The 23,091-nt window shown below is 38.7% G+C and overlaps 1 protein-coding gene across 1 annotated transcript in view; it reads left to right on the forward strand.

The window, feature by feature from the left end:
* The first annotated feature begins 1,560 nt into the window (after positions 1-1,560).
* The window catches only part of LOC104165367 (polypeptide N-acetylgalactosaminyltransferase 18-like), a 49,704-nt gene continuing 28,173 nt past the window's right edge, over positions 1,561-23,091 (forward strand). Inside the window, exons 1-3 of the mRNA XM_009704966.1 lie at positions 1,561-1,632; positions 4,157-4,294; positions 8,475-8,570. Coding sequence (XP_009703268.1) covers positions 1,561-1,632; positions 4,157-4,294; positions 8,475-8,570 — 306 coding nt within the window. The remainder of the gene's footprint in view (positions 1,633-4,156; positions 4,295-8,474; positions 8,571-23,091) is intronic.

Raw genomic sequence — 23,091 nt, forward strand, 5'->3', positions numbered from 1 at the left:
CTAGAAGTTAGTCCCATGTTCACAGAATCCAAGCTACCCCTTAGGTGTCCCTGTTTTGAGCAGTCGCACAGCAGTGCATACATGAATAAAGACATTTCTGGAAGACAGGGTTACTTATTTCACATCAAAACAATTTCAAATGACTTGTATTTGTGATTAACCTGATAGATTTAAATTTCAGTTTCTATTTTTTATTGTTATTTTGCTGAAGATTGGTTGATCTTTATTGATCAAGGTTAAATTTTTTGATTTGCAAACATAGTGTTAACACAAAACTTAGAAATTCCTTTTGCTAACCAGGATATACAATGTTATACATGTATTTGCATAATATTCATCCAGATATGATGGTAGTGGTGCTTAATCTTGTGCAAAGTTGAGATTTGAATGCAATTTGGATATCAAATTCATAAAGAATACAAAGATAAGTTGTTGTTATTGTTACTTGTTAAATGGAAATTTAACAAGTAATAGTAACACAGTCTTGACTGCTGATAGATCAGAAAAAGATAAGCCTGTTATAATAAATTTTAAACAAAGGAAGCAAACATATGTTATTAAACAAAGGAAAAATAAATGCAGTGTGTGGATTGAACTGATTTCTTCAGGTCACAAAGTGCATCAGGGTGTTTGCACGGTAGATCTTGTACTGCCAAAACTAATTTTGTTCATAGTTTTGACGAGGAATAAGAAGTTTTCGTACTACTTCCATCACCAGTCATTTTCCCACCACAAATGTACTACTCATCACACTGAACTGCTTGAATAAATTGCAATGCAGATTATATTCTCTCTTCATCTTCACAAAGGCTACTGCTGTCAAACTGTAGTGCAGACTTAAAAGCTGGAAATGGCAAGCGCTAAATCAGCTTTTAATAGTGGTAGCCTCTTCTGCAATGTAATGAGATGCCTCTGTTGTAAGAAGAAATCTATTACTATGTGTATGCACAGAACCTGTAGCACAAAGCACCTTCGTTTGTATTTCTCACCACTGTAGAAAACCAAATAAATACACACATGCCCACATACTAATTTAAAATACACTGGGAACCAGCTTAGTTTTCACAGTTGTAACAGGCCTATAAAACGTGAACGTACTCATTACCTAGTAATTGCTAGAGGATGTTCAGAGACGGCGTGGCACCTTCATGACCATCAGAAGGTTTTCCAGTCAGATGGGGTCTGTGACTTACAGCTGGGTACATTCAGGTGGTGTTCACCCAGCTTCTGTCTTCTGCCGTGTGGAAAATAGGGAAGGACTTAGAAGAGTGTTGGGGCTGTGTTTTGTTCTGACAGCCTGACATGTGCCCAGGTATCCCAAATCAGTTGTGTAATTTGGAGCTGTTCTAAGCATCTTTGTGTTCATTGCGTGAGGCCTGGTGCCGAGAACCAGGGGAGGAGCTCTGAAGACTTGGGACTTCCTTTTCCTTTCCATGCTAAACTTCGGGAGTACTGAACTGATTCTAGAGCAGTAGGAAACAAGTACATGTTTAAGGAAAGCTTCTGGCCTTTTAAGGGAAAGAAATTACACTCCCAAGCACTGTAATGGAATCAGTCAGTATGACGAAAATGTACGTCATTAGTGGGAGTCCTCGTGTATGTATCAAAAGGTTACGAGCAATGCAGGCTCTGGTTGGTGTGGAAACATCAGTAGAAAGAGGGAGTATTCAGTGTAAAGAAGCAACTTAAAAAATAACTTAAAGTTTGTGAGACGCTTGTAATACAGACTTCCAGTATGCAGGGGGCAAAGAGATGGTGGGTGAGAAAGGCTGGGGATGGTTTAAGTCAAATTTAGATATCAGGCTGGATGCCAATATTTCTGTTTCATCTTCATTTACCTTAAGATTAAATTAAAGGTGAAATACCAGAGAGAGACAATTTTCAAATCAAACCTAGCTTCAGCTTAGGCAAAAAGATGTTGAGACATCATTGTGAGAGACATGATATGAGGACAGACAGTTAGCATGGCCAAATACTGTTACACAAGTGGATAACTATAGGAGTAAGTCTCTATCTGGAAGCTGATGAAACAGTGCACTGGTAATGGACTGTGTAGGTAAGAGAAATGTATTCAGTTATAACAGTTGGGACTTTCCATGAAATATGTTATTCCAAAATGTTAACCACAGGACTTGTTTTTTCCATGGAAGAATTCCCAGATCTCTGAGAAGCTGCATAGTCAGATGTTGCCAAAGGTTTTAGTCTGTGAGAGCTAATAGTAATAAAAAGGAGTTAGACTCATTTGGCAGTATGCTGTGACTGCCCTCTTGGCATCTCTGTGGGTGGTTCTAAGTACTGAGGGCTTCAAATGGGGATCTCAGATACCATGGTGATTTCTGCATTGTAACTACTTAGATAAATAGATTCAGAAAAGCACTTAAAACCCAACAGAAAGATTTTTCCAGTCCCAGAAGTAAGAGCTGTGCTCTCCATGTGTCCTTCCCTATGTTTTGGGTTTTTTTGTTTTTTCTTTGTTTCCTCCCATCATATTCTCAGCTTTGGGGAACACACTGAGTCATTGCTGGTGGTAAAGCCAGTGTGCTACATGTGAGCTGTTTTCCTTCTCCAGCTGCATAGGAGGATGTGATTGCTGAGGCCTCAGATGCTCCTTCTTACCTTACACAATAAACTGTGAGGAAACAAGCGTTGGTGCCTGCAGGGTTGCGTGAGAAAGGAGTTGGGATGCACTGGACCAATTTAATTCCTGATCCCAGGTAGCCTTGTTAGTGCTGGAAGTCGAATGTCTGTGTGCTGGTACCCTCCTTTTCCTTGACACAGGTGGCAGATATGCTGGCAACTGCAAGTGCAGCCAGAGCGGTACCTGAGCGGGATTTGTCCATGGGATCACTTGATTGTCTTAAAGCACCCTACAGCATGTTCCTCTATCCAGTCACTTGCTAGAAAAGTCAGGAAGAAATGATCGCTTAAGGAGCAGTTCCACATAAAGTTTTATGAATGATGTAGAGCTTGAGAAGAGGGGAGTCATAATTTTTAAGGATTAACTTGAGTTATGCCAGTTTATACCAGACTTCAGTTTCCAACTTTTTAGTATACTTTGCTAATGTGGAAGTCAGTTTTACTTTAGTTAGAAAATGCTTCCATTATAAAATATACTTGTTCCAGATTAACATTAATTCAGTGCTTTGGGATGTAAGAAGCAGTCATTGCTTCAGCAGCACAGAAATGTAGATACATATAAAGATACCTTTTTCACGTGTAACTAAGAAAATTCAGTGCTTCCAATGTTATTTTTAAATCATATCTGGTGGCTGACAAAATCTGTGGGGCGTTTATGGCCCAGTAAAGGCTGTTGTTTAAGTAGATGGATTATAGGATTTCCCTACGAAAATTTATTTATCCTGCATTTTGTTCTGAGGCAGAAGTGGTAGAGCACAGTGTGGAGCAAAATGTCTCATTTTACTTCCTGTCAATAGCAGCCATGGATTTGCACTTAGATCCCTCTCTCAAAATTTCCGCTGCGTGATTTTAATGTGATAAATTACTGATTTTATATACAGGGGCTTTATGAAACTCACGCTTTATGATCTGCTCTTATGAGAAGTAGAAATTAGGTCAGCCAGAAATCTAAAGCAGAATAAAAATTAGGGGAGAACATATCCTGCAATTGCTTTTAACAAAAATAGCAACTTCTCTTTTTACACTACAAGACAAATTTAATAAGTGATATTTCAGAAAGGTGAGCAGAGCTTCTGCTCTTTGCAGTGAAGCAGTAAACCCAGATTTCAGAAGTGGCCAAAAGTGTCATATACTAATGAGCAGGCCACAGTGGGATGCCAGCAATAAGGTTGTTTCTAGGGCAGCTTGCTACTTCCTGCCAATTACTTTTCAATTTGGAAAGTGCCAGGAAATGAGAGAACAACAGTGATATTCATTGGAAGCTAGATCAAAACCCCACTGAAGTCAATAGGAGTGGCTCCGTTGACCAAAGCAGACTTGGAAAGAAACCCTGCCATGGTGACCTGTATCATATTTAATTGGGGCACTTCTGGGATGCAGACTCACTTCACAACCAAAAGTTGGTGATTATCATAGGTCATAATATCTTTGCAGTGAGGGAGACTCTGGCTGATTAGTTTACACAGAAGTGTATCACTGATGTCTTTTCTGCTTTTTCTGTGCTTTGTTTTGTGTGCAGGACTCTGGAATTGATATTGGTGATATTTCTGAGAGGAAGGCCTTGAGGAAAAAGCTCCAGTGCAAGACCTTTAGGTGGTATCTTGTCAGCGTGTATCCAGAAATGAGAATGTATTCAGATACTGTCGCCTATGGGGTGGTAAGGATCTTGTTTACATTTCCCATTCTAAAGAGGTGGGGGAAAAAGGTGTAATAGTGGAAGTGATTCATGAAGACAATGCCTGTCTCTAAGTAGAAGAACCAGATAAACTTGACTCACTAGTTAAATAATTTGTTAGACTGGTTCGTTGACAGAGACAGCTGCTCTGCTGTCATTTATGCTGAGGTACTCCAAACATTATCTTCCACCCTGATTTTTGTTTGTTTGTTTCATGGCTTGCATTCCACTCAGAGATACTCAAGGCATGATTTTTCAGACACATTGGAGCTGTCAGTTGGAAGATCTGTGGCAGGAGGTGAATTAACAAAATAGGCTCAGTATTTCAACTGCAATTTTCTTGATATTGTAGCCAGATCTTAATTTAGAACCTTAAATGCCTGTATTTTGGGATCATCATCATTACTTGTGTGACAGTAATACCCTTGTCTATGTTGAAATCATGCTTGAGTTGTACTGTACTAATTAAAGCAGAGACAATTCTTGCCCTTAGAATCTGAACAGAGAGGGCAAGTGTGCATGACATGGAAGATGAGCATAGTAAGTTAATATAGACCCATTATAAGCCAGTAGAGCTAAGATGACCTTTTCACATTCTCTATCCAGTGTCATATTCACAAAAATTGATTCCTGTGAATTAAATTTGCTGTTTTGCACGCAAGTCCCAATTAGGAAACGTAACTAGTAAGAGCAGGTCATGCAAGTGAGAGATTTGGTTTGAGACATTCCCCCTCAAAAAGAAGTCGGAGTTGTGCAGTTTGCCAGTATGGCTCTGAGAAGACCCTTGAAGGTGCCATAAAGCAGCTGCTCTGTTTTGACAAATGAAGTGATGGTATGCTCCACAAAGTTCCATGACCCCTTTGATGATCAATTAAAATTATCGTGCTGACTTTTTATTCAGTCAGAAAACAGAAGAAAGCCACTTCCAACAAAGGGTTTAGTTCACTATTAAATGCATGAGGTAATGGTTAGCTTCTAGAATAGTTCAGAACGATGCCAAAATCACACCTGTGTGCAAGGAGCCTGTTCCATAGACTGTGTGGAATTGCCCTCAGTGATGCCATGAACTAATCAGGTGTGGAGTTTCCTAAGGAAGCAGAGCAGCTAATAGGTACATGGTTCTGCTCGTAGGTACCTCTGGCTAAAAAAAATCTTTGATTACAGGTAGAATTGATACTAGATAAAAAAAGGAAGACCAGTGGAATAGCTAAGGTACTAGTTGCATAGTCTCAGGATTAACTCTGCATCATGTAAGTCAAAATAAAAATCAGTGAAGAGGCACTCTTTGATTTTTATATTCTGCTGAGACTTTTTCATGAGCTTTTGACGGTTCCTTGCTGACAATATACAAACCAAGAAGAATCAGAAGAGTTTGTCACAGAAATACTGAACTCACTGGTGAGCAGAACACGCATATTTACGTACTGCATAATAATGCACGTGATGCAGTCTTTTGTCTGCAGTGTGAGAGTAGCCTCAGCTAAGAGAGATGTGAGGAGTAGGCTTTATTTCATTATTTGTACTGCCAGAAAAGAAGTAGTGGACAGCTGTGGCAACATATCTATACAGGTAAAAGGGGAGTGTTTTATGAAATACAGAGTTTACTGTTTTATGAAATACTGTTGTATGAAACAAAAAGATAAAGTGCCTCAATCTTTTTAGTAAAGTAATTGCTTGGATCTCTAATCTTTCTTCATGTCTGCTTTCCTGTTCACTTGCATGTCTTAGAGTGGAGAAAGGCGTGATATTTCAAAGCAAGTCAGCTGTTTGCTGATTTTCTAAGTGCTTCTGTTCATCAACTGTCTTTGTTTTTTTTGTAGAAAATAGATATTGCTACTATAGCGTTATCATTAATTAAAAAAAATACTGAGTAATTACAAAAGTTATCTGAATAGGGGTGAGGGTGAGGATATAGGCATTTAAAGTGTCACCACCTATATTTATTTCTTGAATCCTAAATTTCCTCCTGTTCTGTGAGAGTTAGGAAAATAGTTGTATCATTCTAGTTTATGCTTTGGCATATAGCTAGGGTTAGGGTTGGTGGCAGAGTAAAGGTTTGGGAACCAAATTTCCTTCTGCATTCTGCAGTACCCTTAGAGTTATGAGAAGGCACTATCAGTGGGCCAAAAGTTGATGTATTTAGTGTAGGGACTGACTCCCTGATTTCAGCTTGATGTTTGAGATAAGTTTACAAATTCAGAATTTCAGCGGTCTAGTTTATCTCTGTATTCTGTAAGACTCTAAGTTTGAGAGGGAGCAAATCGCAGTAATGACTAATTATTTCAATTTTTCAGCGTGGGGATTAGCGAGATGGTTATATTTTGGGTTGTAATTAAGATCAAGTCTTGATAGTCTAAAACTGCATTACCCAAGTTAATTGTTGGTTGCCACAAAGCCACTAGATTTTGGAAAGGGGTGGTTCCCGAGAGTCTGGGCCTCAGATTTTGAAACAGCTTTATTAGTTAACAGGCCAGTGGCTTTTTTGTTTTTCTGATTTCTGTTTTCTCTACAGATATTCTAAGTTAATTGTAGAGTTGTGATTGGGATAAAATTTTGAGAAATCTGAAGAGCTTGTTTTATTTTTTTGTTTTCAAGATTCATAAGAAAAGGACTGGTGTGAAAAGGAATAATGGCGTTTTGTCTCTTTTTCTGTAGTGCCCAATCACCGGGCAGCGGCTATTAGGGTTAAGGTTATATTTCTTTTTAGAGCTTGAGACTCTAAAGTCTCTGTATGTGTTTTACTGCTGGGTCAGCCCTCTCAGCTACGTTGCATGCTGATGGTGGTCAAGGCAGATTTTTTTTGCTTCCATTATTATAGGGATTGTTGTGGAAAAGGTTATAACATTAGGGCTAGAATTGGAGTTTGTGGAGGAGATTTTGAAAAACCAAAGGTAGTGATGGATCCAGGCATGAATTAATAAGGCTGATATTTATCATTAGTTTGGATAGAGTGCTGCCTAACATTTGATTACAATTAGAGTCATGGATGTGGTTATGTTTATGGCTAAGAAATACAAAGTTTTGAGAGAGGAAACTTTATTTAATTCTTGAGGCTTGCAGCAAAGAGTAAGGCCAGTATTGATACCTAATGCATATTTTCTCTTTAATGTTGAGATTTATCCTGTCTGTTATTGAATTTAGAGTTAGATTTGGACTTGAAAATCTTGCAGAAATGACTTCATGGTTTTGATTTTATTCACTGCCTGGCTTCGGTCTCTGGCTTGTCCACACTTCTTACATACCTATGGCACTTCTAGACTTCCTTTCTAAGCATATCAATTTGTTTTCCTCAAAGGAGGCCCCTGTACACAGCTGACAGGACTGCTCAGTTAATTGCAGATGGTTGCAAACCACATCACCTCTTCACTCCCTCCATCAGACAATTCTCTCATGTTCTCTGAACTGATCTTATACCACTGAACACCTCTATACATGCCCATGGGTATGCAATCCACATTTTTGGCTTCACACTCTAAAAAGACCTTCCAGCTATCTGTGCTCATTAATTTAGCCCTTCACTTTCAGAAAATTCTGTCTCAGCATTGCACAGGTAATATATAGGGCTTTGTGATGAACAGGGCCAAGTACTTTGCAGTCTGTTCAGAGCTAGACTGCTGTGCATGGGTTAGTCCAGAATAATGCAAAGAAGAGCTAGTGCATACCAATTGGCCAGAAGTCTCTAAGTGTCGGCAGAAAGGATTTTTTTGAATTATTTCCAGAAATCAGAAGACTGTCCTGAGTGATTCTGAAAAACTGATTAATTACAGGACTTTTTCTATGTTTGAAACTCCATCCCTACTGCTCAGCTAGCTGCACTGGTAAAAAAATTGTCTTTTATATATAGTGTGTACCAGAGGCTCATTAGATTTAATATTTTAAAAACACCTATCAAAAATTATTGCTATCTCTGAAGGCTTTTTGAAATCTACCATCCATGGAACCTTGTGCAACATTATTGAAATCAGTAGTGTTAGATTATCTACAAGGAAGAATTTAGTCCAGGTACTTTCTATTCAATATCTTCACTGCAACAAGTACTTTTAATTTTGCACATTTCGTTGCTCAGCTACATATGATTTTTTTGCAAAGAAAAGAAAATAATCACACCATCTTTTTCTCATGTAAGACTTGCTTGATTTCTTTTTCTTTCTGTTTATTTTAGCTGCAGAATTCCCTGAAAAGTGACTTGTGCCTTGATCAAGGGCCAGACACAGAGAATATCCCAATCATGTATATCTGCCATGGAATGACACCACAGGTTAGTTTGTCTAATGATCTCTGATACTGCTGCTGCTCTTAGCAGACTGTGTAGGAGGAACCATCTCATACCTGTTACTGTTTTTCTGCAGTAATACCTCCATAAGCTCTTTAGCAGCTCTTTTATAGAAAGCTAGAACATTATTTCTGCCGTAAATTGAGAATCACTGGTATATTAGCACTTTGACAGTGAACTTTGTTTATTCATTTTGAAAGAATTTAAGGAATATAAGAGTCGGCACTGACCTAGATTTGTTGATGAAAGCTTTCATTTCTGATCTTTAACTGTGTATGTCGTATGAATGAAACAATGCATTTTAAAACATTTTACATACATATGTATACTCACAGTTTATTTATAAATTATCTGAAGCAACATCTTTTTTACTTGATATATTTACTGTCTTATTTTCACAAATCTGAAAGGTACAGCCACCTTCTTCACACCATACAGCTGTGTCAAATTCCAAAGCCCGTTCTTGTGAAAGCCTGTCTTCTAAAGCTCCTGTTTTTCTTTCTCTGCTGTTGTTCTGTTACTGTAGTATGTGCCAAAGACACAAATTACCAAAAACCTTTCCGTTTTCTTACACAACAGCTGGATTTTAACTTGGCAAACAAGAGGGTTAAGACATTGTATCTCCCTAATTTCTCAAAGGGACCCTATTATGCTCCACGTAAGTTATGGAATGTGGTTTTACCCATGCAGTTATCAGTTACGTGATTTGACTATACAGCAAATGAATCCTCCTGATGTCTCAGAATTATTCAGAGCAACAAGGTAGTCTTGTCCTCTGTATCTGGATCTCATAGTGAGTTGGAAACATGAGTTTGGTGAAATGCAGGTTTGATTCTGTGCTTCCTTGCCAAGTTATACATGCTGCAACTCTGTTCTGTGCTGGCTTCCTTCACTGAGGGCCTTCAATATTGATCACTAGTGGCATCATGCTTGAGTAAATTATGAATGATGAAGACAAAAATATCTGAAAATCCCATCCATCAGACTCACTCACTGCATGGACTGTGGCTTATTTGTCACATAATTATGTGGTAACCACTGTTTGCCTCCAGGAGGTTTTTAAGCTAGTCCTCAGTGTTCACTAAGGAACTGTGTAATTTGCCTGTGAGCCACAGCCATTATTCTTCATCTTCTGGGAGGGCATCATAACTCTCTTCTGGCATATCATCTGTGATAACAACACACTTCAGGCACAGTTGTAAATTCCAGTTAGAAATTTTAATTATAGTGAAGAGACAAACAACAACAACAACAAGAAGTCACTTCAAATAGCACAGTTCAGTATTCACCAGATCAAGAACTACCTTTAAATGCCAGCTGAAGTTCTTTTTAAGTGAGATAGCAGTAAATAAATGACAGAGGGAAAAGAGACAAGGGAAACTTCTCTTGACAAGATTCTGCTGCTTTCATAATTACAAAGTTGTGTCTCCTTCCCATTACTGTGTATTTAACTCTATAACTAAAAACAATGCCCCAAAAGGCCCATATATGAGCAAGATCCCGGTAATGAGTGAGACCTTATCTTTAAAATAGGAGTAGACTTTCTCTGTGTTAAAGATTATGGTATTAACAGGGAAAGCACTAACAAACATTATTTGGCATACTTCTAAGAGATTTCCATTGCACATACTGCATCTCTTGCATAAGCAGAGCTGCTGCCATTTACATTTCCTCTAACGTACTGGAAATATTTGAATATATATTCGTTTTAATCTCAGTGCACTTGCTAGTAACCACAAAAGATATTGGTGAGATGCTAATTTTATTCTAGTAGTGGTGAAAAGCTATATATAAAGGGGGTTATTTTGCCCACCTGGCAGTCCTTATCAAAGCAGATTAGTCAAAAAGATTAGTCCCCTGATTCAGGACGACTTATATGACTGAGTGTTTTGGTGATGCCATCCTTAGCTCTGCTGCCAAGTTCTGCTGTTGCAGCTATACCATGTATGGGTTTAGAGTTGCCACCATGGAGGGCTTTGCATAGTTGCATCTAGATACGCATTAATGTATCTGACTGCCAGGAACCATTCCCTCATATGCAGTTTAAGTTGCTGCTCCTAGTTACTGCTGTAGCCTGTCTTCTAAATTGGGTAACGTCCTTTTCTTTTTTTCCCACTAACCTCTTTCAGATGTCTTTGGATTTTCATCTTTTTGCATGGGAAATGGCTTAGATGAGGTGTTTGACACCAAGTAGTTTGAATTGTACGAATGGCTACCATTTCCTTTTAGCATGTTTTATACAAGAAAGAAATCATTGAAGTCAACAGAAAGGGAACTATGTACCTGACATTAAAAATCCATGCTCCATTTTTTGTAGACAGTATCGAGAACATCATGTGTAGCTTCATAATTAAAAGCAGTAGAAAATGGCAAGGAAATATCCTCAAATATTGCAATGAAATGATCAGAAATAATTTTCCCATGGAACTTCAGTTTTATTTTAAATAGACATCAGAATTAGTGATGGTAAGACTTCCGTGATTCAGATTCCCCGGCCTTTCAGCAATCCACTCCATATGTCTGCTGTAACTAACATTACTATGTTCATAGTTCATTCCTGCAAGTATCTTAGAGCACTTTATACTGTGTTTATTTTGTAGTACTATTCTACAAATAGAGAAACTGATGCAAATTTTACATGTGGTTAAACAGTAGGATGGAATGGAAAATCAGAGCATCATCTGTCTGTTTCCTTAGTCCCCTGATACTACTACTGAGAAAGAATTTCTCACAGCGGGGCATTTGGCTTGACCTGAAAAGACAGAGGGCACTTGAAAAACTAGAATCCATGGTTACGTATGTTTTGTACCCTCCTTCTGTCTTCAGAGAGTGCTTCCCAGGGTAGCTATATTTTGTCCTGGTCCTCAGGAGCATGGACGCTTCAGGAGTTATGATACCATCCACTGAGCACAGCAACTTGCATGTTCAGCCAGTGAAAAACAAAAAACTAGGTGGCAATCCTGCAATGCTTTCTCATGAATTTAAGAGAAGAATTGCTATTACTTTACTAAGAATGATTTCATTACAAAATGTTGCCCAGATAATTATAGATTCTGTTGAGAACTTTTTTGCCTTTGTAAGTGGTAGCATCTGAACAGCATAAATGTCTAAGTTGTTCATCCTCCCCCAGTTCTGCTGCCGGAATATATTGCTTCCTAAGCGTCACATCCTTCCATTTCTGCCTTTAGTCACTGTCTGTCCAAAATCAACACTCTCGTTACTACTCCCATCTGTACAGCAACATACAGTATGTTGGCGTAACTCCTCAGACTCATCAGCAAGAACATCACTGTCACACCTGAGCATCTGCTATTACTTCTTGTAGCCACCATGGGTACTGGGCAGCTATTAGATGTGCATGGAGCAAGGCCAGAAGGTGGTTTTGGTACCTTTGGTGTGCTGTTGCTCAGCCATTTGGAAGGGGCTTTTAGTGTATGTCTTAGCCTGTCACATCAAGCCTCTTCTGCTGTGCAGTGCTGCTGCTTCTTAGAACAGCTGAACAAAACTGACTTCTGCAACTATTAAGATAGCTAACATAGTAAATGCAACATGGTAAAATAGTTAACATCAGTTGTTAAAGCAGGTTCCTACTATGTTGTTCAGTGGTGGTAAAAATCACGTTACTTTAATTGCATGAGAACAGCTCAGAGGCAAAGCACAACAGCCTGCAGTTGTTCTTGGCAAGAGAGACTACACTGGAGACAGCTGGCGACGGGGGGGGGGGGGGGGGGGGGGGAAGCAGCCCCCCTTCAGTGTGATGATAGAGGGAAACAGGAAAATTGGGAGATGAGGTGGACTGGCAGTAAGGGAGAAGGTGAGAGGAGATAAATGGAAAGAAGGGAAGAGAGAATAGTAGTGGCAAAACAGTACAAAACATAAAGTTCATATGAGGTTGTGGGGGTTTTGCTGGGTTTTTTGAAGTGGTTCATGCAGAGAAGGATAAAGGTTCTGTTTTAATTCTTGAACTTGTTGAAGCAAAGCTACAATTCAGTCATACGTTTAGGCCTTAAAAGGTCCCTTTCCAGCAGTGTCCTCATTTTGCGTGGAAAAGATGGTTGCTTGTAGTTGCAGTAAGTACATGCCCCAGGCCTGACTGCGTTCTCTTCCTAATTCTGGGAACTGCCTAAGCCTGGATGTTTGTTGTTGTTGAAGATTGCTATTTAACCAGGGCTGTAATCTTGAAGGCAGACTGATGACAGCGTGTCACTTGCATTAAAACTACTCCTGAGTGATAATTTGGAACATTCTTTGCTGAGAATGAAACACCGCATTATTAGAGACTTTATAACTATTGTATAATAAACAAGTACCATCAGTCAATGAAGTGATGTTTTAAGTACAGATTTACCTTGAAAAGTGCTGTGATTGAGGGGATAATGGGCAGTTCTGTGTTCCCTTGTTCAATATAGCTTCTGGCTCATCTATTTCTCAATTTATAAACAGTTAAACCATGAAGCTCATCCAGGGATGTGGAAGTCAATACAAACCATTTAGATTTTGAGGAATTTTAAGTTGAGGACCAGGGTCAGAAGACTAGATTGGGAGAATTACTAGAAAAGAAATGCAGGTGAGAAGGGACACACATTCATATCCTTTCATATTCTTGCAAGACATTGCAGAACTGACATTCAGAAACCGATGACTACAGCCCAATCTGGTATGAATTATTGCATCTCCGCTGAAGGCAATGAAAGGAAGTCATGCCAACAAGCAGAGCTGTGTCCGTTTACACTGTATGAGACTCTGACCTGAAAGCTTAATGTTGTATTCTAAGCACAGTGTGTGAAGTACTGGAAACAGCAGTTACAAAAACTCCCATGAACTTCTAAAACCTCTTTGTATGATTCATGAGTACTCCCTTTTAAATGTCATTCATATATATTTTTGTAAAAACTATTTTTTCTTCAATGGAAACTTGTTAACGTGGTGGTTGTTCATACACAAATATTTGTTAATTTGTAACCAAGAATATATATGACTAAAAATGGCTATCACTGAAGGCGTTTATATTTCAGTAAAAAACAGGATTGATCACAAACACTGTATAGTTATTAGTCCAATTTGTGAAACCCAGGAGAGGGAACAATTCATAGATGTTCAGCAAATAATTATCAAAAGAATTAAAATTGCTTTGCAAATAATTTGGGGAAAAGTGTCAGTTTATTTTAAATGAATAATTTAGACATTTCTAGAGTAAAGTTAGTGTGATCTTCAGGTTATTGAGACATTACCAATATAAACATCTCAAAACTGAGTTTAATAGAGCCTTAACTTTAATAAGTCTGTTGCAATGGTAAAAATTTTCTTTAGATTCCTGTGCCTAATGAAATTTTGTGTTCTACTTCACTGATTAAAGACACAAGCAAAGAAAAAAAAGCTGTAGAACTGCATTATTCTGGATCAGAGGAAATATCTTCTACATCCCTCAGTTTGGAAATAATGGAATGGATATTGCTGCTTATTTATTTTTGTGTTTGAAACTATGTAGTGTAAAAACATTGTGTATGGCTGTGAGAACCGAGAGAACTGGTCACTTGGAATTGAGACTCCAACCATAGTGAAATGAAGTAGTTGAAAAGCAATCATTTTTTTCCTAAGAGTAACATTGATTTTCTCATTTGGGACCATATAGCAGTTATGTACTCTTGGAGAAATGGTTTTGTTTCAAAGACATTTTCTCTTTGTTTTGGTAGGATGGCCTAGAATGAAAAGACTTACAAATGTCTTAGATGCTTTTGAAATCTATATTCTTGCCTAGTGTACAGGATCACTGCTGAAGGTGAGCGTGAATAATGAAAAAGGACAACACTACTATAAACTGAAACCAGTGATCTGGCTAAAGCAGTAATCTTGACATTCAGGTTCCAGGACCTGACCTGAAGTCAAAAAGGGAGAATTCAAAAAGTAATTAAATTCTTTTGAGTGCTATGAATATTTAGAACCAGAAGGAAGATCATTAAGAACTGGAATTACTTGAACACTTAGAGACAAGAAGGCTCTAAGAAAACAAAGGTCTTTTAAAATTAATATTGGCTAATTGCAAAGCATTTTTCTGGCTGAGAAATGACTGCTTGCTTTATGCAGATAGATGCAGCAGAAGAGTCAAAGGTAACTTGGCTAGTGCCACAGATGACATGTGTCTGAAAAAGCAGATAAAACCCCTAATTACAAAATATAACAGGAATAAAAGCAATTGTCCGTAATATGCCATATCTGTTCAATCATCCATTCTTCTAAATAAAAGGGAAATGTTCATCTCAGAGAATGGATAAGAGTTCTTTTAAGATAGTTGTACTATTTAATATTTTACAGTAGAGGTACTGGTGCAATTTTACATACGTTACAAGATGTGCTGAAAAGATACAGAAGCATAAATTGACCTTTAATGGGAGGAAAGATTGCAAAGCTGATCAGAAGTGGTGTCAGAGGGGTACTCAGGAAGTGCTATCAAAAGACATGCAGTTAGAAAGCTTTTGCCTAGTAAAGCAGGATTTCCATAGAGATAATAGAAACTTCAACTGGCAAAAATTCTGATGGACTTGATAAACTTAGCTTTCATCACATTACTTGAGAAAAGAATAATGCATCATGTCAGCAAAACCCAGAAACAATAGGATTAATAATAGGATTGATAAATTAACACCTCTTTTCTCTGTTGTACCATACAGCTCACAGATCTGGGGCTTTTTCACTTTGGCTTTTGGGTTGGGTTGGGGTTTTTGTTTGTTTGTTTTAAGAAAAACTAGTTAGTTGATATTGCTGTACATTACAGAAAGTTATTCCCAGATTTTTTTAAAAATAATTTATGAAGTATTTCCACTTCATGTTTTGTGTATCATGTTATTACCTTGTATGTTTTTTGCATTGCTTTAATTTTTTGTACTTGCCTCTCAGGACTTGGGTTATCCTCTTCATCTTGAATTCTGTTGCCTCTCTATGAGACTAAATCCTACTTTAGCACCATTATCCTCTTTCTTGGTTATCTTGTCCACTGTTGATATGTCTGTTACTGATATAGAAGGAGAGGGACATACATCTGCTGGCTCTCTAGTTTGACTGGAAACAATTTTTCAGCATAGGTGAGGTTGATGCAGGAGAAGAGGGTAAGTGGAATATTGAAGGAGTTGGTTTTCAGGCTCTTTAAAGTTAACATCTTCTTTTGATTTCTTTGCATTTTATAAGATTCAAATCGTGGTTACTGAGCTTGTGATGGTCACTGCAAGAACTTTCCTCCCTAGTTCACATTTTTAAGGCAATTTGCCCAGAATCTCTCTAGTAAAAAAACTGTGTTGAAAATGTAATTGAAACAAATTGTTGTGAGCAAGTGCAGTGCCTAAGAATTTAAAATTATCAGAGCATTTCAAGCTCTCATGTAGTGTTTTAATTTAGAAGAGGTTAGAGTTGTTAGCCTGAATATTATACAATAGTTAAAACTGTTCTCATCTGGGAAATAAAAAGGCACATACCATACATTTTCAGACTTTTTTTTTTCCCCCTTGTGTTAGAGTATGTAATTTTTTGTATGGATAGTTTTGGAAAAGGATTTCAATAAGTTAAAACATCAAAACATTTGAAAACATGAAGGCGAAATATTGCTGAGCTTCTAGATGATAAACCTGGCACTGGATTTTGGATTCAGATGCTGTGCTTTTCATGTTGAACACTAAGCTGATTAAAGGTAACGCCGCCTTTCATACTTGGTTCAGTTCAGGGGTAAAGGCTGACAATAGTCTATTACATACACCCAGTGAGCTGGTGCCAAAGGGCTTTGGAGCTAACGCCCCCAAAATATACTGGCTGTTGTGTTTTTGAAGCTGCTGCTGACTTTTGCAACAGTTGGCTAATACGCTGATCTAGGAGCCTGAAGTTGGCCCGCTCAGAGATGTCACTTGAGTACTTTGCAAATGAGCAGTATTAGTATGGAGTGATGAGTGGTGTTCCTCACCGTGGGTACTAGACCCTCTGAAAGTCACAAAGGACTGCTGCAGAGGGACCAGGTCCCTTCAGAAAGGAATAGGGCTTGTCACTCAGCATCAGTGAAGGGGTAATCACTGCCTTGAGGCCATCAGCCGATTTGCTACCAAGGCTGTAAACACCTTGTGATCTCTTCAACAGAGAAGTGCAGGCCTTGGGACAGCACACCTGTGCAATGCTGCCTGGCGCTGGCACCCAGCGGGGCCCTGCAGAACCCCCCACCGCTGGGAGAAGGGGCCCTGAGTAGGGTACGCTCTGCCTTCACCAGCGTGGAGCCGGCTGTACTACACACCTAGAGGTGTGCTTTGGATGTCCGACAGAACGGCTCCTCTTGGGTCGGTCTGTACTAGAGCACTGCTGTCAGCGGCACAGCAGCTGGGGACTACTAGAAGCCATACCTCCTGTCCACACCTGACAGCGGTGGCTGTCTCTGGCCTTGGATGCCATCTAACTGGTGAAAAGTGTGCTCCCTCTTACTCACTTGTATCGTCATGATTTCAGTGGTACTTCGCAAGTGTCCGTGTTATTTTTTTTTTTGTCCTAACAAAAATGTATTAAGTGGCTAACCTGACATACGCACCGTACCCTGATATTCCATATGCTACTGTAGTGTTGAGTTGAAATATTTTTTAAAAGTGAAATTAACTTCCCATTTTCTCTGCCAGGTGGAATAGGTGTAAAAATTTCCATAGTTCAGTTGATTTTCATCTCAAAAATACATAATACAATCAAAAAAGAAGGACAGGGCTTTCCTTTGCTGAGTTGAAAATATTTTTAATACTTTTGGAGAAATAAAGCAGCTGTGTTGAGTACCTGCAGTGTCTCTCAATCTAATAATATCTGAGCATTTCACATTTTGTAAGTGCATTAATTTGAGATAGATCAGAGTTGCATATTATGTAGCAATTACTAGAGTCAACCATATTTTAGAGATGCCTCTTCTCATTGCAAATTGGCATTTCAGTCAGCAGTTTTTAAAGCCAATTGTTGCTTACAATGTAAATTCAGCATAAAACCAACATAGTTATTGAAACACATGTATAGCACTTGGAGATTGATGGTGTAGTAATTGTCAGATGAGTGTCAATTTAAACATTCTTTTGATAGACGTTATACTGTCTCATTTGTTACTTCATCAGAGTTAAAGTTCTGAAAGTCAGATTTTTGTTTCTCCAATTCTTGACAGTATGTGAATAACTGTTAGAGAAGGTAGTTAATACCGTAGATGGAAGATTGACTTTATAATTTCTTTAGTTTTATTGATAATTTTATTATGTCATTCCATTTATTGAAGTCATCCACTGACTCATTTAGAATTCATGGACCAAATTCAGTCCCCATGAAAGCATATTTAACTCCCTCTCTAATTACATGAGCCATATTACTTTCACAGCATTCATTCAAATTCTGATCAGAGTTCAGTTTCAGCTTAGTTTCTCTCTAGCATTGTTCACCATTTGCAAAGTAGGGGTTTTTGCAGAAATGTTTATGGAATGGTTGTATCCACACTGTGTTTTTGTGAACAAGGGATTTTTTTTTTTCCTCCTGTTCATTAGCCATGATTTGTCCAATCAGGAAGCAGAGAGAATATCAGAAATTATTTGTTCACATAAAATCTTGATTGAATATTTATGACTAACTGAAGAAAAATCTGGACTGATTTGTAAGCCAAGAAAAGAGCTATATTTGTCAGATAATTTATTTGAAATCGGCAATCAAACTAGCTCTTTGCAAGAGTTGAGTTCAATCTAAACCTGGTTATATTTACAGACTAGAAGTATTTTCCCCAAAGAAAATATAGGATACTAGAGACTTTAATTTACCAGTTTCAAGAACCAATGTGTAGAATTAAACCCAGTTGGATGCAAACTAGGAGTAAGGCGCATATTCGTATCAGAGCAGATGGCTAGCCATCATAAGCAGCAGTCACAGTAACTGCTGAAGTCATCAAAGCTGATGCAATTCTGGAAACTATAATTTAATGTGATACAAGTTATTGGACTTAGAAGTAAACAGGTGGAAGTATAGAGCCCGTGGCATATGGAAGACCAAAGTAAAAAAACGAATGGTCCTCTTTGACTCTTAAATCTACTAACATGTCAACTAAGTGGCAATCACAACTAGTACTTCTTTGAATTTTGATTCAATTTAGAATGTACAGAAATAGCACTGATTGTTAACAGTAGAACAACAATTATATGCCTTTAAAGAAATTGGGGGGTTTTAGCATGTTTTTGTAAGGTAAAGAACCTTATAGCTTTAAAAATGACTGCTAAATTTCTTGAATCATTTGCCCTTTTTTTTTTCTTTTCTCTTTTCCCTTTTCCCTTGAAGTGTGATTAAACAAATTATACAGGGATAGCTCTGCTATGCCAAGCCTGTCAGCTCAGCTGGCTGTCCATAAAGGCTTAGAGCAATCAAGTGCAAAAGCTGATGAATGCATTTAAGTTATTCAGATGTTACTACAATATTAACTTTGTATTTGTTTAGCAGGGAACTGCACTGATTGCGAACATTGGAGCTTTGCTGCTCTTGCCATGTTAAAGATGTAGTGATTTATTCAGCATGCATATTCCATTCAGCATTTATTTTTAGTGCTTGCGAACTCTGAAATTAGCCTTAAAATTGTGAGGTCTGCACTGACTGAGTCACTAATGGCATCAGTTTGGGAAGGAAAAAAATAGCAGTATAGCTTATGAACTCCCAAGTTTTGTTAAAAAACCATGAAGTTTAAATAAAAAAACTGGAGAAAACGGAGATAGGTTACCACATTAAACCTAGAACTTTTATAGATCATGCTGCTTTGCATTTAGTATAGAGGTCTGTGACCAAAGGGCAGGGACAGAACTCGGTATGTAAGAAGGAGATGATGGTAAATCAGAGCTGTGAATTTCAAATCGGTTTGGGGTTTTAGTCATATCTTCTATTTTATATTAACACAGAACCAAATCCTTAAATTTTTAGTTTGTCCTCAAATGAAGAAACCTCCCTTTGTTCAAATAGAAATTATCAAATACCATTGCATTAGTGTAGCACAATGTGATAAAAAGGTTTCCTTTGTTATAATGTGCTTGCCCAGTGTTTTCACAATATGGGCATATATCGGGTACCAGCTGACTTCAAAATGTTGTGTGATGTCAGCATTATGTAATTAGTGTTGCTGGACAGAATTATGACTATGACTGACTAACCATGTTTTTATTTATTTGTGTCCAGTGTAGTCACCACACTAAGTTCTTTTACCTATTGGATTGATTTAAACATCTCTTCAAGTTTATAGCATCTCTTGTTAGTAACTATGAATTTGGGATTTTTAAGAACTTCTGAAGCAATCAGATCGCTTTTTTTTCCCAGATTGCATTTTTAATTCAATAAGATAAGTAACAGGAGTAGTTGTAAGTGTTTGCATAATGATGGACTGTGAGAACTGGGACCTTCTTGAGCACTCAAGGCAAATTTAAATGCGAACTGTCAAGTGAGCTTAATGTTACTCTGCCAGATGTGTGATGTACATGGTTAATACTCTGAAGTACCTAATTTCCCACTTTCAACAGGAGTCATGCTGAATAATTACGGATTAACTGTTTGCTGCAGAATGCCCATTTCTGGCTTCCAAATATATTTTTAATACCCTATGTAGCTTGTTTTCAATGAAAGTAAAATCTACCCACTGTAGACTCCATTCATAACGGTACATAAATAATTCGAAGGAATATTGTAATCTTAGAAATACTACCTGAGATTACTCTGTAGTTATGGTCTACTCTGTAGTTATGGTCACTAAGAGGAAAAAACCCACCACCTACAAGAACTGTGGCAGGTTTGATCTTTATTTCTCTTTGACTTCCTTGGCACTCTTCAAACTTCTAAAAATCAGTGCCGATGAACTTTTTTGTTAATCAGACAAACATTACCTCTTATGATTCTTCCTGTCCCTCCGACTTTGTTGCTCTCCAACTGTTTGCAGTCTTTTGCTTATGGGAGATTATTTCCCAGAATCACAGAGTGGCTGAGGTGGGAAGGCACCTCTGGAGATCATCTGGTCTGACCCCCCTGCTCAAGCAGGGTCAGCTAGAGCACACTGCCATCTCATGATACTTTCTTTTCCTGTTCTGTCCCTACAACGCAGATGAAACCCAGCTCATCTTGGGCAAGTGAAGAGTCCCCTGTATGGGCAAATATAAGTGGCATTGAAATAATTCTGTCTCTTCCTGTATTGCTAACTCCAAGCCAAGGATTGTGCCTGGCCAGGGCTGAAGAAAAGTTCCTATCAGGAAAACAGTTCCTTGGCCTCAGGTAACCATCACTTCCCCAAAAGGCTAAAAGTTCCCCAAGAATTGAGACAGATATAAAAGAAGCACTCGTATTTCTGACACATGTTCTTAGCTCTTTAAAGTCAGCAAGCCAAGCAGTAAGGATATAAGGTAACTTTAACCAAATGGAGTAACTTATAAAACTGTTTCATCTTCGGTACAAAACCCTAGCAGCTGTGATTCGATAGCGTATACAACAGTCGGGATGAAGCCTCCCAGCTGATAGTGAACGATAAACTCTGAGTACTTTAGGCTAACAGGACAGTGACTAAAGCTCTAATTTCAGTAAGGCTGGTCCGAGGATTTCAGTCAATGCCTAATGAAACGCTGTCTGGCTAACACCCATGAAATGTAGATCAGGCTTTAAGTGCAGAGGAGCTTCAGACAAGTCAGAGGGATACTTTGTGCAACCAGGAGACCAAATCTGGTGCTTCATGTGCTGTAGAGAATGTAAGGTCAGTAACAGTTTTATTAAGAGAGGGCAGATCACTTCATATACATATTTTGAGATAATGAAATCTGAGGAAGTTTGAGTTCATTAGTATTAAGTTGATTGTTGAGGGAAGAAAGCATCAAAATAATGTAAATAAAGAGCGGTACTCCTGTGAATAGGAAACATTTTGTATCACAAGCGCAAATGGATGCAAGTCATTTAAGAAATGCTAATTAGTTAAAAGGATTCCCTTGCAAAAACAGACTTTGTGCAGAAGATTCAAGAGGGCTTACGAAGAGATGCTTGGGGAGAGACATCAGAATTTGACCTCTCATACTCAAAGGTAGAACAGCTAACTGAAGAACCTACATTAATGTACATGAAGAGGCTTGCTTAGGAGCAGTTTGCATGCCTGAAGTTCTAATCTTATAAAATGGAAGAACTTTTTCTCCAGGTTTGTAAACTAAAAGCTGGAAAGCTGGGTCAGTGATGGGAACATGTTGCTTTCACTTCTCTGATGCGAAAACAGATGGGTCCACATGGACTCAGATTGTTTTTCTGCCGTGTCTTCAAAACATTTTTCTTCCATTCAGTGACAAGTACAAAATTATAATAAATCTCTACAGTTGCATCTTAACAGGTCAGAGTGCATTTAACACTGTATCGGTATCAGGTACGTTCGTATAATTCAGAGTCTCCTATGAGGATGTAGCCTGTCACCTCAGCTTTCCCATTCATCTCCCAAGTTGTTCTTTGAATGTTGCAGGAATAAAATTTTCTGGTACCTGCTTTTAGGGCCAATGCAGTTTAGTTCACAAGGAAAGGGTTCTGTTGGCTTGAAGCAGACCATGAAATTTCCTCTGGAATTTCCAAGTTGGTGGTGTAATTTTTAACTCCCAAGTTTCTTTCCTACTGTGAGTCTGACAAGTGTAAGTCACGGAGTGAGTTGTACTGGAGATTCTCTGACAAACTGCTCCCCTGTGATTCTGCTTACGAGGGTAACAACAGTGGTTTTGGAAAGGAGCGTGCCGAAGGAAGTAACTTGTAGTTGTAGTTCTGTCCTCCAGATGTGTACCAAGGAAGGATGTGGACAAGCAGTTTGTTGACTGAAAATCCGGCATTTTATTCCGGTATGCTTTTGTTTTGGGGAAAAGCTAAGTACAATTAATGTGCCTTGGATTTAAATTTAGCTCTGCAAATGCTGTTTTGTGGTTTTGCTACACTGAATTCATGTCACCAACCAACGTCATATGTACAATGCAGAGAAACCAGCTTTCCAATGTAGTAGTCTTACTGTAAGCAGAGGTACAGTGTAGGAGAAATCTCCCTTTTACTGTGAAATCCAAGAGCCTCGAAGCCGCTGTGAGCCCAGCACGTGTCTGTAACAGAATGGTAAGGTTTCCAAAACCCACACAGGAGGGTGCAGACCCCCCGGTCTGCGGTCACCTGCTCCATTGGGGTACTGATGAAACTCGGGACGTAGCTGCTGGTGCAGTGGGTTACACTAGCTTTGTGGTCACGACAGCCCACTTGTGGAAAGGAGAGGATGTGAGTATTGAATTTTCTCTGTCATAATCTTCTGGACAGGCTACCTGGGCCTTGGAGCTGAGTGTCTAGGAATTGGGAGGGTCACTCCCCTCCTTCCCTACAGTTTGGCCGGGGTGCACGGGTCAGGACTGCGGTGGTGTGTCTCCTCTTGGCAGTGTCTTTGCACAGCCCTTCCTCTGTCGTAGGCACGGGGCATCGTCCCTGGGACGGAGGGGAGGAGCAGGGAGGGAGCGGTTAA

This window comes from Cariama cristata, unplaced genomic scaffold (assembly GCF_000690535.1).
Source record: "Cariama cristata isolate BGI_N322 unplaced genomic scaffold, ASM69053v1 scaffold28297, whole genome shotgun sequence".
NCBI classification, from domain to species: Eukaryota; Metazoa; Chordata; class Aves; order Cariamiformes; family Cariamidae; genus Cariama; species Cariama cristata.